At 43.1% G+C, this 14,120-nt stretch overlaps 1 protein-coding gene across 6 annotated transcripts in view; it reads right to left on the bottom strand.

The window, feature by feature from the left end:
* Positions 1-14,120, bottom strand: part of PKHD1 (PKHD1 ciliary IPT domain containing fibrocystin/polyductin) — a 363,852-nt gene that overhangs the window by 17,480 nt on the left and 332,252 nt on the right. For 4 of the 6 annotated variants that reach the window (XM_043542122.1, XM_037893881.2, XM_043542123.1 and 1 more), the window contains exons 61-65: positions 13,282-13,417; positions 12,160-12,247; positions 6,893-7,000; positions 3,107-3,265; positions 1,584-1,727 (exon numbers count right to left, since the gene is read on the bottom strand). In XM_043542122.1, coding sequence (XP_043398057.1) covers positions 1,584-1,727; positions 3,107-3,265; positions 6,893-7,000; positions 12,160-12,247; positions 13,282-13,417 — 635 coding nt within the window. Of the gene's footprint in view, positions 1-1,583; positions 1,728-3,106; positions 3,266-5,377; positions 5,497-6,892; positions 7,001-12,159; positions 12,248-13,281; positions 13,418-14,120 lie in introns of those variants that run through there. The other 2 variants (XR_006289317.1, XM_043542125.1) reach the window with 2 other exon arrangements.

Genomic DNA, 14,120 nt, shown 5'->3' with positions numbered 1-14,120 from the left:
CATCAGTCAGTAATCTCCAGCTATCGGTAAATCTGTTAAAAACACCTACGTGACTTAGAAGCCTACATCCCAGATTCAAAAGCAATTTCGGGCATGTGCACACTTCAGCTGGGGATGTAATTCCCAGCACAGAGACGTACTCACTCTAGCTCTGATCAAACTAGTATTGTAAAAACAGACTGCAGCGGCGGTGGCTCGAGCAGCGGGAAGGACCAGCCACCCCAAATATATACCCATCTGAGGAGCTAGGCACGTACTCCCACTGCTAGCCCCTTGCACGGCTTGCATGGCTGCAGCTACACTTCTGTTTTTAGCACGCGAGGTTGATCAGAGCTCATGCAGTTATGTATCCTCGATCAGGGAATTATATTTCCAGGTGGAAGTGTAGATGTACCTGTAGGCACCTAGGAGCCCAAGTCCCATTTTAGTGATTTTAATGAGATTTAGGAACCTAAGGGCTAGATTCACAAAAGGCACTTAGGCCCTGCAATGGCTCAGCACTGCAGCACCTAAGTTTTAGGCACCTTGCTACCGAGTGGCATTCAGAACCCCGGTTTAGGGGCCCAAGCTCCCTACACAATGCGTGGGGAGAGATACACATCTGAGAGCGGGATTCACAGAAACCACCGTACTGAGTGGGGAGCCATCTAAACCAGCCAATAGAAAATGCTGAGCAGAGGGGTGTGGCCTAAGCACCATCACTCAAAGGGAACTGGGATTGTAATCTTTTTGGGGCAGGGATTGTCACAATGTTTATAACTTGTAATTGCTGAGCACATTGACAGTGCTAAAGAGAGTAAATAATACTGATATTCAGATCCAGGCTGACCTTTTTCAGGCAGGTTTATTTTTGACCTGTAAATGGAACAGATTTGGTCTGGATTATTTGAGAGGGACTAAACATACAATGGTGATGGGAGTCATCAAAGTACCAAGATAGAAGGAACCCCACAATGTCATTGTTACAGTTACCATTTTGCCAAGAGTCTCACTTCAAAAGTGATCCCTTGCAATTGATTTTCTGGAACACGGTGCCCATCAGGACTATCTGTTGCCAATATAGGCTGATTCTGTCACTCACATGTCAGTTTTGCCAATAACATAAACAGATATGATCTGAAAACACATGCAACACACTGTTTGAGCAAATAAGGCATTTTAACATGGCCTTTTTTCTGACTATAACCATATTTAAGCAATGTTTTCTCTTCAATTTTGGAAGAGAAGCTTGGAAACTGAGGATTTTAAAAAAAAAACAAACATCTTGGCCTCATTGAAATCAGTGGCAAAAACTGACATTGGGTGAAATCCTGACACCGTTCAATTCATAAATTCTACAGACATTTAAAAATTGAACCACACATTTACTCTCCTGTACATTTTTCAGTTCAGAGAGAGAATTCATTTGTAGTAATCATCTCTATTAATGGTGCAAGTGATTCATCTATCTATCTAGGCCAGATCCTTAACTGGCAAAATTACAACTTCAATCTACACAAGCTCATAGCTTGTAAGGTGCGTGAAGATCTTTTTGGTTGAAAGGAGCTTTAGAAATATGAGTCATTCTCATTCTGCAGGCTCACCTCCTTCCATTCCAGCGATGTCTCTTTTGTTCTCTTCCCGGGCACGGTGCAGATTGGCACGAGTTGAATGCTGCTGTGGCGGGATCTGGGAGGATTTCATATTGCTCTTTGCTTGTGGTACCTTAGCCTGTTCAATCTTTGTTTCTGTATTGAAATAAACAGTTACATTATTCTCAGTCCATCCAGGGCTCAGAGCCAGATATAGTATTACTTTAAGAAACAATCTATTGCTGGTGAATTGGCATCTAATCTTGTGTGCGTTCTCTCTGCCCAAAAAGGGGAGGCTTATTTTATGATTACACTTCATTGCATTTTACCTCTAGGGATCACATTTCTTCACTTCAGCAAAACTCCGCCTTCAGATCCTCACAGTATACACTGGGCATCACTAGGAACTCAGGCTGGTCACAGCCAAGGCAACTACACAGTGCAGCTCAGGAGTGAGGCATTCAACCATTTTTGTGCTTCCCCATTCCTGAGCTATTTGCGTACTGGAGTAGTTCCCCAGCATAGGTTAGCACACTTTGAAGGCCGCTCTAAATTACGCCATCTGACTATGACAGCATCTGGGGACTGCTGGCATTCAGAAAAGTCCTGGCCATGCTCTGTTTCTCTCCAGCCATTCCTCTTACACTGGCAACTCTCCACCTGAGGATATTTCTGCTCTGTGGCACTCCTCCTGAAGCTATGCCAGTTTTAGGGCCACAAGGTAGAAAGCATCCTTACATTACAATCTGGGCCTTTATATTTGCCACACCACAGTGAGTTGCCTCATTACTTCCTATTATAAATATAGGGAAATACAGGGGCCAAGACTAAAAAAAATAGGAGCCTAAAATTAGGTTTCTAAATCCTGATTTAGACACCTAGGTAAGTGGGCTGGAATTTCAAAGGTGCTGAGCTCCCACTGACTTCAGTACCATTGCACCAGTACAAGGGAGAGGAGAATATGGCCTGATCTGATTTTTAAAATTGCCCAGTTTGGATAAAAAGAAAGCTGCAACATGCAATTAAGCTGTGGAGTGCTCTGCTTGGATGTCCTGTGCTTAAGGCACTGGGCTAAGATTCAGGAGACCTGTGTTCAGTTCCTGGCTATGCTCCCTGCATGACATCTTGGAAATACGACTTTCCAAAGTGCTCAGCAGTTCCCCCTGAAAACAGTGTTGACAATTTTGGCACCGTTGAAAACCTGGCTATTACTCTCTGTGTGCCTCAGCTGCCCATCTGGAGAGTAGGGATAATAATGCTTCCTTTGTCAGTGATTGTCAACTCTTTGGGGCAAGGACTAACTGTCTTATTATGTGTTTGCACAGTGCCTAGCACAATGAGACCACATTTCTGCTGGAGTCAGCTGAGTTCCATTGAGTCAGGCCCAGTGTGTACAAGAGATATGAACAATGTCAATAATACCAGCCCAGCCTGCCTTACCATTGTTACGGAACTCTTTAAGGGTTACTCTTTAGACACCAGTGAAATGGAAGAGACTCTGCAGATGGAGAGCTCTCCTGGGGATTCCCACTTACTGCTACTTTGGCTTTTCTTGGACCAGCAGAATAAAAGAAGACCCAGAACTAGCACCGAAGCCACTGAGCCCAACACAGCAGCAAGGACCGTGATGGATTTCTCTCCCATGGGGATAGGGAAGATGGTAAATGGCTGGGACTCGACAGTGAAGTCAGCACCTGAGAGAGGAAAATGTCAGATTATTACAACACGTGTTTTATAGCCAGAACACCTGGTTATGGCCACTAACACAGGAACTGATGTCTGAAAATACATTTATGAAAGGGCCTAAATCACAGCCCAATGAAGTCAATGGGAGTTTTTCCATTGACTTCCACAGGCCCTGTAACAGGCCCAAACAGAACATGTAACCAAACCTTTATTGAACTGACAAAGCTGCTAGACTAAAGGCACGAACTATTGCTATCGGTTCCCGCCCAGCTGACGGAGTGCCGATCATCGGAAATTTGAAATTGTTCTCGGATATCAGACTTAAAGCCATGATCCAGCAAAAGGCACTTTGAGAATGTCTTCAACAGAACTGTTCACATTCTTAAAGTTGAGCACGTGCTCTGCTGGACTGGGCCTAAAGAGCTGTCAATCTTCTCCACAGTGTTGATTAAAACGTTATAAACAAGCAGTAGGGCTATCATTACTATTACTAGTGCAACTATTAACTGTCACATATTGTACACAATGTATGTAACACCCTTTGTTCAAAGATACCAGATCATTCTATAAGCTGATTAGGAACCACTTCACCCACCACTTAAATGCAGCATTCCTTTGGAGTGTACAATGACACGGCACAAGAATATGAAACAGAATGTGAAGATCACTTTATCCAGTGTATTTCATTACACATATTGAATCTATTTCCCCATGTTAAGTATCCTCACACCTTCTTGTCAACTGTCTAAGTGGGCCATCTTGATTATCACTACGAAAGTTTTTTTCTCCTCTCATCTTAACTAATTAGCCTCTTACCCCACCTTTTCATGTTCTCTGTATATCTATCTATCTATCTATCTATCTTCTTGCTATATGTTCTATTCTATGCATCCGATGAAGTGGGCTGTAGCCCACGAAAGCTTATGCTCAGATAAATTTGTTAGTCTCTAAGGTGCCACAAGAACTCCTGTTTTTTATCCAGTTGAAACTACACAAGCAAAACTGGGTGGGCAGAATGCAATCTCTTGGCTCAAATTTAGCCAGATCACCTGGGCCAAGAAACAAACCCCTGTTATAACCTGATTTTGTCATCAATCCCAAATCTGCAACTCTATTGACTTTAATGGAGGTTTATTTAATGTACTTGTCTGAGTTGTATTTTCAATACAAATGTCTAAGAGGCTTATTTGCTGATTTATTTAAAAAACACATTTATTTAAAAAACACAAACATTGGCAGGTGGGGACTTGAAGGCAGGTGTAGTACCTGAAACTACTTTTATTTGAACTTGACTAGATTTCAACTTGCCCTTGTCCCTTTAAACAAACTCAGGCTCCATCGGAACAATGTGGCAAGCAAATTGCAACTGACCAGAAGTGGCCTACAGATGTTTACACATAGGGACTTTTAGCAACAGTGGATCAAGGTTTCTCAAGGTACATCTACACTACAATTAAAAACTCATGGCTGGTCAATGCCAGCTGACTCAGGCTCACGGGGCTGAGGCTAAGGGGCTGCTTAATTGCGATGTAGCTATTCGGCCCAGGGTCTAGGCCGCTGCAAAGTAGGAGGATCCCAGAGCTTGGGCTGCAGCCTGAGCCTGAATGTCTACACCACAATTAAACAGCCCGTTAGCCTCAGCCCCATGAGCCTGAGTCATCGGGCAGGGGCCAGCCATGGATGATTGAAGTATAGACATCTAGGACTCAAATGAAACCAGAATTTAAGGGCTAGATCCAACTCCTATTGAAGTCAATAGTAAGATTCTCATGGGCTTAAAAGGGAGTTGGATCGAGCTCATATAGACCCATATCACTACAGGGAATGATACCCAGAAGCAAACAGCAAGCCTATGCAACACTGGGTATGTCTGCTCAGCAATCACAGAGGTGACTGCAGCGGCTGGCATACTCATGCTAGCTTTAATCTAGTTAGCATGGCTAAAAGTAACAGTGAAGACACAGTGGGGCAGGCTTCAGCATGGGCTGTACAAGCATCTGGGGATAGACTTGCATTGCCAGCCTGCACTGAAGCCATACGACTACACCTTCACTGCTATTTTAGCTCTGCTAGTTAGATTAAAGCTAATGCATGTATGTTAGCCTGTGCCGCGATCGCACCTCTGATTGCAGTGCAGACATACCTGCCCGTGGAAATAATCTGCTCTCTCCAACCAATGCCACTATTCAGTTGGGGCCTCCACATTCAGCACCAGCAGCATCTTCAAGGATCGCCCCATCTAGGAATCCAAAAGGGAGGTCACAGGGGCATGAATAATTACGGCAGGCTGCGCATGCAAAACTAATGACAGAATTTGATCCCAAGTGCCTGGGAAATTTTGTTTTTTGTTAGTTTATCATAGATGCCAAGAAAGCATATGCTATAAATGTCCAGCATGCAGTACCCTCTCCAACAGGGTTCCCACTTGAGAATGCTGAAGGAGATTTAAAACGCAGAATTATCTATGTTACTCAGAGTGTATTTTTTATGATGCATGTTAAAAACGTACAGTATTCTGATTTAAATTAGTCAAAGATCATGCAAAATGAAACAGCTTTTCATGCTGCTGTCTGAAAAGATCTCTCAGCACAATCCTTATTAGCTAAAAGTGTAACAAAAGGGATCCAGGCTTGACCTTCATTCAGTGGGAAGATCTTCTAACTTCACTGCAGTAGCTTTTGCAGTGAATTTGCAACATATCACACTTCCAGTTTATGGTCCAGAGCCTGTTGGGAGTTGAGTTCCTCCTGATGCCAGTGGGAGTGCAGGCAGTGGGAGCTGAGGGTCCTCAGGAACTTGCAGGAATGTACCCCATAGCAGAGCACAAATGCTCACAGTTTAAGGGGACATAGGTGAGTATTTTATGCACCACAATTTAGTCTTTCTAAACCTGGGGCCATTACACACCTGAGATATTTAGACACTAATTTGTGATTTCTTAACATTTCAGTGAAATATTCCAGGCTGCCATAGAGCTGGATTAAGGCAATCCAAGGTCCTGGCCACACCATCACATGGGCTCCCCATGGTTCTGCCACTACACCGTGGCCTGAGATCCTCTGAGCAGAAACTCTTCCCTCAGGACCAACCAGGGTGCCACTGCTTCAGTGGGTGGACGGGGCCATCTGCACTCTTCTCTTGCTGCCACGAGCACTGAGTCCTCTGCTAGATGGTTCTGGCAAGCCCCCCGCCCTGCAGAAGAGTGGGTCTTGGAGTTTACACTGCACCGAGAGGGATGGGGCAGTTCAGAGCGCTTGTTTCAGGCTCTCTGCAATCTCAGACAGACAACACTGTGTTGGCTTCATTCAAGTCAGGTTTCCAAGCTTTTCTTCACAACCATCACGACAAGAGACTTACTTTAAAAAAAAAATGAAGGCTCAGATTCTGATATAATCACATGACTCCAGATTGTGGGGTCCTAGGCCCAGACTTGTAGGGCCTAAGCCTGAATCAGCCCTTTGACTGCCAGTCTAGCTCCCTGATTGTTGTGTTCCAGTACATTGGGAGGTGAAACCAGTGCTTTGAGATATGCATACACATCGATCTCATTCCTTTCTGTGTTGCCTCTGCTTTTAAAGACTTTTCCGTGACTAAGGTAAAGCAAGAACAATGTGGAGATATATAATGGTCCTTACCTGGAGGTGAAATAACAGTGAAAATGAGGTACCAGTTTGAGCCTGAATTGGAGATTGCCAGGTTCGTAAAGCTAGCCCGTCCATCTCGAACCTCTACTCTGGTGTGCCCTGAACAGCAATACACAAGGACACTGGGAGTTAACAACCTTCTGCTGAACATCACCAAAAGCAAGCTCCTAGGTTGCAAAGAAAACTCTACAGGCCAGATCTTCAACTTTTGCAAATCTGCACAGCTTCTACAACTTTAAGAGCGCTACCCCAATATACACTAGCTGAAGGGGTGGCATCATGATCTCTGTCACAAGTAAGAGACGCACACTGTAAAATTCAGAACCAGGTCCGACCTGCCCCAGAGTTCAGAGCAGACCAGGTCTAGGGTTATGGCTTAGCTCGCTATAGAGATAGGGCCTACCTATGAAGCTCCATTTCAGGGAGACAGGAAGTATGGGCCATTGATTAAGGTGTTAGGCTGGGGCCAGGGAGACCTGAATTCAATGTCCTGCATTACTACAGACTTCCTGTGTGACCTTGGAAAAGTCACTTAGTTCCCCATCTATAAAATGGGGACAACAGCACTGCCCTACTTTGCAAGAATGGTGTAAGAATAAATCCACTGAAGACAGTGAAGTACTACGGTAGTGAGGGACAGGTAAGTACCTTAGACAGATCCAGAACCTCATTTTCCCAGAACTGCGTGTATGCAATGATTTGGTTTGATCCAGCTCTAGTGTTAACATATCTGAATCTGAGAAGAATGATGCCACAGGCACTGGAGCTCTTAGGGGATTTTTAGTGGGATGTTGATTGTTATCCAAGCCAAAGAGACAGCCTCCAAGAAGCAGCAGCAGTTTATTGTTTTAACCCCTTTCCTGCTTCAGCCTCTCAGCTGTACCTGACATATGGGGAAGCTCTATAGGTCTGTTTTGCCCTACCTGCGGGGTAAGTGAGTGGTATACAACTTTGAGTTAAGGAGGGGATTTCTGATGTGCAAAAAACAACCGCGTAAGCTAATTCATTACAGCCAGACAACTGCAACAACCACTGGGGCAGAACATTCCTTCCATTTTCTGCAGTACATTTTGGCCAGAAAACTAATTGTGCATAACTAGTGTAGCATGGAAGAAAGCCCCTTGCACACAGGCTATTAAACAGTCATCAGATGGCAGTGGCTTTTGATTATTCCAAGCGCTGCCTTCCTTTCAGAAGCCTAGGAATGACTCAGGCCATGAAGTTTCAATGGGATGGTTGCCATATGATCAAACAAACAAGTGGATCTGTCTCAGCTAGAAACTTGTAAGACAAAAAATCACTGTGAAATGATTTAAGACTAAACCTTGATTCTCCTGAGGCCTTCCACCTTGTGTTGTTATTTATACCTATGCAATATGGGTGTCCATTCTGACCCAGTAAGGTTTTACACCCAAATTTGCATTCACTATGATTTCTATCTCAGCGGGGTCATTTAAAAGATAGCCTGTTGCAGTATCAAGGGTATCTTCATTTTATTTTCTGAGCCTTTGAGTACCAGCCAAATCTTGGGCTTTGTGGAATGCTGGTCAAGTCTTGAGCTTCATGCAGGCTCATGGAATGAAAGTGGCAAAGTTCTCAAAGTTTGACAAACTTTCTAAATATTGATTCAGCTGAGGGTTAGAAATCAGAACGTCCTTAGGATGCTGGACTCAAACCTGAGATCACAAATAAAAACTCCCTTACTTGCTGAAAGCCTATATGCCATAAGTGCTTTCTTTATGAAACAAGTGCATTATAGCTGTGATAACTTTGTATAACCATAAGACAACACAATATACCAGGTGAAGGTGCCTTGTTTGTTCACTTCTGGTAATTTTATTACCCTGGGGATGGGGACAGATCTTTACAACCATCTCTTGGACTCATCTTCAACAGGAAAGTTCATGCACACCACAAATTGACAGTACTGTTAAAGGGATGCAGGAAGGTTTTAAATTATGGGCCAGATTAGGATACCCTTTCTCCTACTTAGTCATTCATACTTCACAACACAAGTAGCCCAGGGGACTTCAATGGAACTATTCATGGTACAAAGTACTATTCAGTATGAACAAGGGATTCATAGTCTGGGCTTCAGCTAGTAAGAATCCTAATTCTAGTAATGTACACTTGTCAAGTATCAGGGGTCTCAGCCTTAAGCACTTCAGGTACATAATGCAGGCAAAATCCAGTACCAGCGCTGCCCACCTCACTTAACAGGACTTCTTTGAGAAGCCAATGCCCAGCAGCAAAGAGATTATTGAAATGGTACAATCACTGGTCAGAAGATAAACTTGGCAAGGGTTGTTGAACAATGAGGGTCCGATCCAGCCCAGGGAAGCTGCAGAATGTTGGGTGTGGAAAGAGAAAATGAAAAGCAGTGGGAGTGCTGGGCAACTCCATGGCAGCCCAGCGACTGCTGCCTACCAATCTCGGACAAGTCACTTCCCCTCTCAGTGGCTGTTTCCCCTGCTACCCACTGTCTGTCCTGTTCACTTAGATTGCTGGCTTTCTGCAGAAAGAACTGTCTCGTCATCTGTGTATATGCAGCACCTAGCACCAGGATCGGCAACTTTGGCACACGGCCCGTCAGGAAAATCCGCTGGCGGGCCAGGACAGTTTGTTTACCTGCAGCGTCTGTAGGTTTGGCCGATTGCAGATCCCACTGGCCGTGGTTCGCCGTTCCAGGCCAACGGAGGCCGTGTGAAGAGGCGCGGGCCGAGGGATGTGCTGGCCGCTGCTTCCCGCAGCCCCCATTGGCCTGGAATGGTGAACATGGCCAGTGGGAGCTGCGATTGGCTGAACCTGCGGATGCTGCAGGTAAACAAACCGTCCTGGCCCACCAGCGGATTTCCCTGATGGACCACGTGCCAAAGGTTGCCGATCCCTGACTTAGCACAGTGGAACCCAGATCTCAGCTGAGGACTCTAGCTGACACTGTAATATAAATGCTAATAATTAGTAACTTAGTCAGTGAATAGTCCCAATGATTTCAATAAGAATCTGGACCTTAACCTAGCAGTATGGATTTCCCTCATTGCCAGTGTCCATTCTATTTATCTAGGTATTTATACGGCCCTCATGACCACACTATCTGCCTTGACTACTTATAGTGTTTTTGACTCTACCATTTAGCTCACTGTAACACCAGTTTTATAGAGGATCCTTTCAGCTGCATTCTGATGTTTTACAATTGCTATTCTGAGTCTACGATGAAGCCTTGAGTACTGTACTGTACTCCTCAACACAGACTATCTCAGCTTTCGGGCACATATGCTTCAAATCTCAGATTATTTTATATATATATATATAGGAGTCTTCACAAAGATCTCTCAGGCAAGCTGGTATTTAACGCAGAAGCAAGCTAATTTGGAGCTAAACTACTTTACATGAGGCAGTTTGACTGCTGTCAGATGAAGCAGGCTCAATGCGCTAGACGGATCCATTTCGATTAAATGCTGCTTTCATATGCTTCAAAAGACGAGCGCAATAAGGACGTTTGTCAAAGGAAAAACTGCAGCAAACTATTACATGCAGAACATCTGTACAGCACAATTCATTCTTTGCTGGAGTTTATTGACTATTAATTTGATGCATGTATCTTTTAAAGAATGTAAAGTGCATTTCTTTTCGGTGACTATTCTTTTTTTTGAGTCTTTTACTTCCATTTGTTTTTAATTTCTCTCTTTTTTTCCCCTTCACGATTTTTTTCGTTTCGAGTTGCAAAATGGGGAGGGAAAAAAAGTTGTTCTTTCCAAACGAACAGCAGATTTTTATAAAGCTTATTCAAAAGTCACGTGAAACAGAGAAGTGTGACATAGGGGATCTGAGGATTTCACTTCTAGGCTATTGGTTTCAATCCAGCCTAGATCGGTAGTGACTGAACCTTGTCGTCATTTGGCGGTTGTTCTGTGGACACCTGACAAAACCAACCCCACAACTGACACTGTGGATCATATCCTCAGCTGCTGTAAACAGCCATAACAACTTTGATTTCCATGAAGCTAAGCCAAACTGAGGAAATGGCCAGGCTTTTGACAATCTCAGCAGGTAGGCCAAGAAATTAATAGATTCATAGATTTTTTTTAAGGCCCAAATGGATCCTTGTGATCATCAATTACCATTTTTGTACATAGCACAGGCCACTGAATTTCACCCAGTGATCCTAGCATCTAGCCCAATAACTGGTGGTTGAACTAGATCCTGGAAACTGCCTGCCCCTTACACTTTCCTGGAAATGGTTTTGGCAAGTCGAAGTTCAGGCACATTCAACCTGATTGTAAACCCAAAACCTTCCCATGGTAGGAACCCTGACTTTTCACCAGGGACATTGCTTGTTTGCCTTTTGAATTTGAGCTGGAAAAAGACGGTATCAGCCAAGCTGAACAGAAGTCAAAATGTTTCGTTTTTACCAGACTCCATTTTTTTTAACTTTTCCATTTGCTGAAATTTTGTGAAAAATTTCATTTTTGACTCAACAGAAATGATTTTCTTTTCTTTTTTCAGAATTGCCAGAGAACCAAAAAAATATCCATTTGCCCAGCTCTATTTTGAACCTCGCTCAGTTCAGGCAGTGAAGCTAGCATGGTCAATTTTATGCTGTGTTTATAAGCAGCTTCTCTTTCATGGTTTCATGCACCACACTGTGATGTCTGGGTTTCCAACTCAGCACAGTACTTAAGCTGGGGCCTAAATGTAAGCACGTGAGTAGTGAGCCTTAATAAGCCCAGAGGGAATATTCACTTAAAGTTAAACATGTGCTTACATATTTTGCTAAATCAGGTCCAGAAGGGGAATGTTTAAATCTCCCACTAAAATATTTTCTCATTGGAATATACTACATTCAAAACAAAAACAGGTAGATATTTCTATTCATATTAGGCCAAATACTCTGCTGGTATAAAACTGATGTCGCTCCATTGACTTTAATAGAGCTATGCCAACTAACACCAGCCTAGCTCTGGGCTATATGGATTTATAATTCTCCATCCGTTCTCTTCTTTCCCCAGGACCTATATTTTGGGTCTTCTCTACTGGACAGTGTTTCTAAGTTGACAGGGCACGGAAACACATTCTAAAGCTGTTTTTCTCCTAACACCCATGTGAGCAGCCCATCACACTTCTTCAAACCCAGCCTTCTCTTTTTAGCTCAATGATGAGCCTTAAACCTGATTCTTTCTTCAAAAGAAACTCCTCAAATTATAGCCATCACTTCTAGTGGAGGCTTCCACCATAGCATATCCAAAACATATCCAAACCTTTCAACACAGCCTCTGAAGAGCCCTTGAGACAGGCTGTCATGACCCATGGCTCTGAGGGCAGACCTAATGTCTCAACTCTCCGACCCTGCGAAGAAGAAAAGAAAGGAATAAAAGGTTTGTTCAGTTTTTTTCCCAGAAAAATGGGAATCCTTTTATTTCTAAGGCAACTTTCATCTGTTAATCCCTAGCAGCAAGAACAGCATGTATTTACATACTACGTGTTACAAATCGCATCATCCAAAGTATTGTATTTACTACAGATGAGCCTAAACCTAGAGTTGCCAACTCTCACTGTTTTATTGTGAGTCTTGCATTATTTGGTGCTTCCCACAAAGCCTCAGTTTCTAAATGAATGTGATTAGAAGAAAATCTCAGCTTTAATTTTTTAAAAAAGGACATTTTTAGCTTTCCTGGTTACAGGGAAAAACTCAAAAATGTGAACCCTAAAGAGTATGTCACCATAAGACAAATAAAAAGGACCCCAAAATATTGTTTTTTAAAATGTCATGATTTTAAATCTAAGCTCGTGATTTTGGGGAGCCCAACTTATGATTTTTGAATGCCTGGGGATGGCAATGCTGTCCATTCTGGATCCAGACAGAAACTTCCCCAAAACCTGTTTGGATTTGGTATCACAGTTCAGGACACACCTGATCTGCAACGTTTATATCCAGGTCTATGTAGATATTTGCTTACGATTTTCCCAAGTCAGGGTAAAGGGGACTGATTCATAATAGAAGCTAACTGCAAAGTAGCAACAGGAAAATAGGGAGATGTGGGATTCCCGCTAACTCCAACATACAGTTCAGTGTTGCCAACTCTAGTGATTTCATCATGAGGCCCACAATATTTCATGTTTTTCTTTATGTCTCAGCTTCAGGGGTCAAGAGATTGCATGCGAATCTCAGCTTCAAAAAAGGAAATTTTTAGTCCTCATAGTTGAGAAGAAAGGCTTGAAAACATCACCTGCCTATACCCCAAAGAAAAAGAACGCAACATTTATTATTAAAAAATAAATCCTGCATTTCTAAGCCAATCTGATGAGTTTCGAATGCGTGGGGTTGACAATACTGCCCAGAAGTAATAGAATCATACCCCTGTAGGGAGGCAAATCACTACCTGCTTATCCAAAAAAATAATTTGTGGCTGAACAGGAAGCTCCTTCTCCATTTCTCCATCAGAGGGCTGTACCAGGACAGAGATATTATAGGGCCTCACATACAGGCAACCTCCAGGAGGTAGACTGCTTCCGTTTCTTCCTCATGCAAAGCAACATGGAAAAAAAGCACCATATTATTAAGGATGATTTTAAAACACCTGATTCCAACCCCCGAGGCAATTCCCTAGATACCCCTTCTAACTAGATATTGCTCTCCATTCACAGAACTTCATGCTGTTTTCAGTCCAGGTGGAATGCTCAGTGTTTCATACCAATTTGAATTAACACTGCTAATAAGATTTAATAAGACGCTGTCAAGTTCCCAGTAAGTTTCTTTAATATTACAGTAGGACTTTGAGACTCCAGGTGAGACCAGGGCCCCATTGTGCAAGGTACTGCACATACCCATAGTAAAAAGAAAAGGAGTACTTGTGGCACCTTAGAGACTAACCAATTTATTTCATGCTCAAATAAATTGGTTAGTCTCTAAGGTGCCACAAGTACTCCTTTTCTTTTTGCGAATACAGACTAACACGGCTGTTACTCTGATACCCATAGTAAGAAACTATCCCTACCCCAAAGAGATTACAATATAAACAAAGGATTCTCAATTTATCATCCTTAGTTTACAGATGGGGAACTGAGGCACACAAAGATTAGTAGATTTGTCCTAGGTTCACACAGAATTGTGCAATTGAGGTAGGAATCAAACCCATAAGGCACTCAAATGCGATTCAGGAGCCCTGAATTCTGTTCCCAGTTCTACCACAGGCCTGCTGGGGGACCTTGGGCAAGTAAC

This window comes from Chelonia mydas, chromosome 3, assembly GCF_015237465.2.
Source record: "Chelonia mydas isolate rCheMyd1 chromosome 3, rCheMyd1.pri.v2, whole genome shotgun sequence".
In the NCBI taxonomy this organism is placed as follows: Eukaryota; Metazoa; Chordata; order Testudines; family Cheloniidae; genus Chelonia; species Chelonia mydas.
This window is presented reverse-complemented; position numbering and strand designations above follow the sequence as displayed.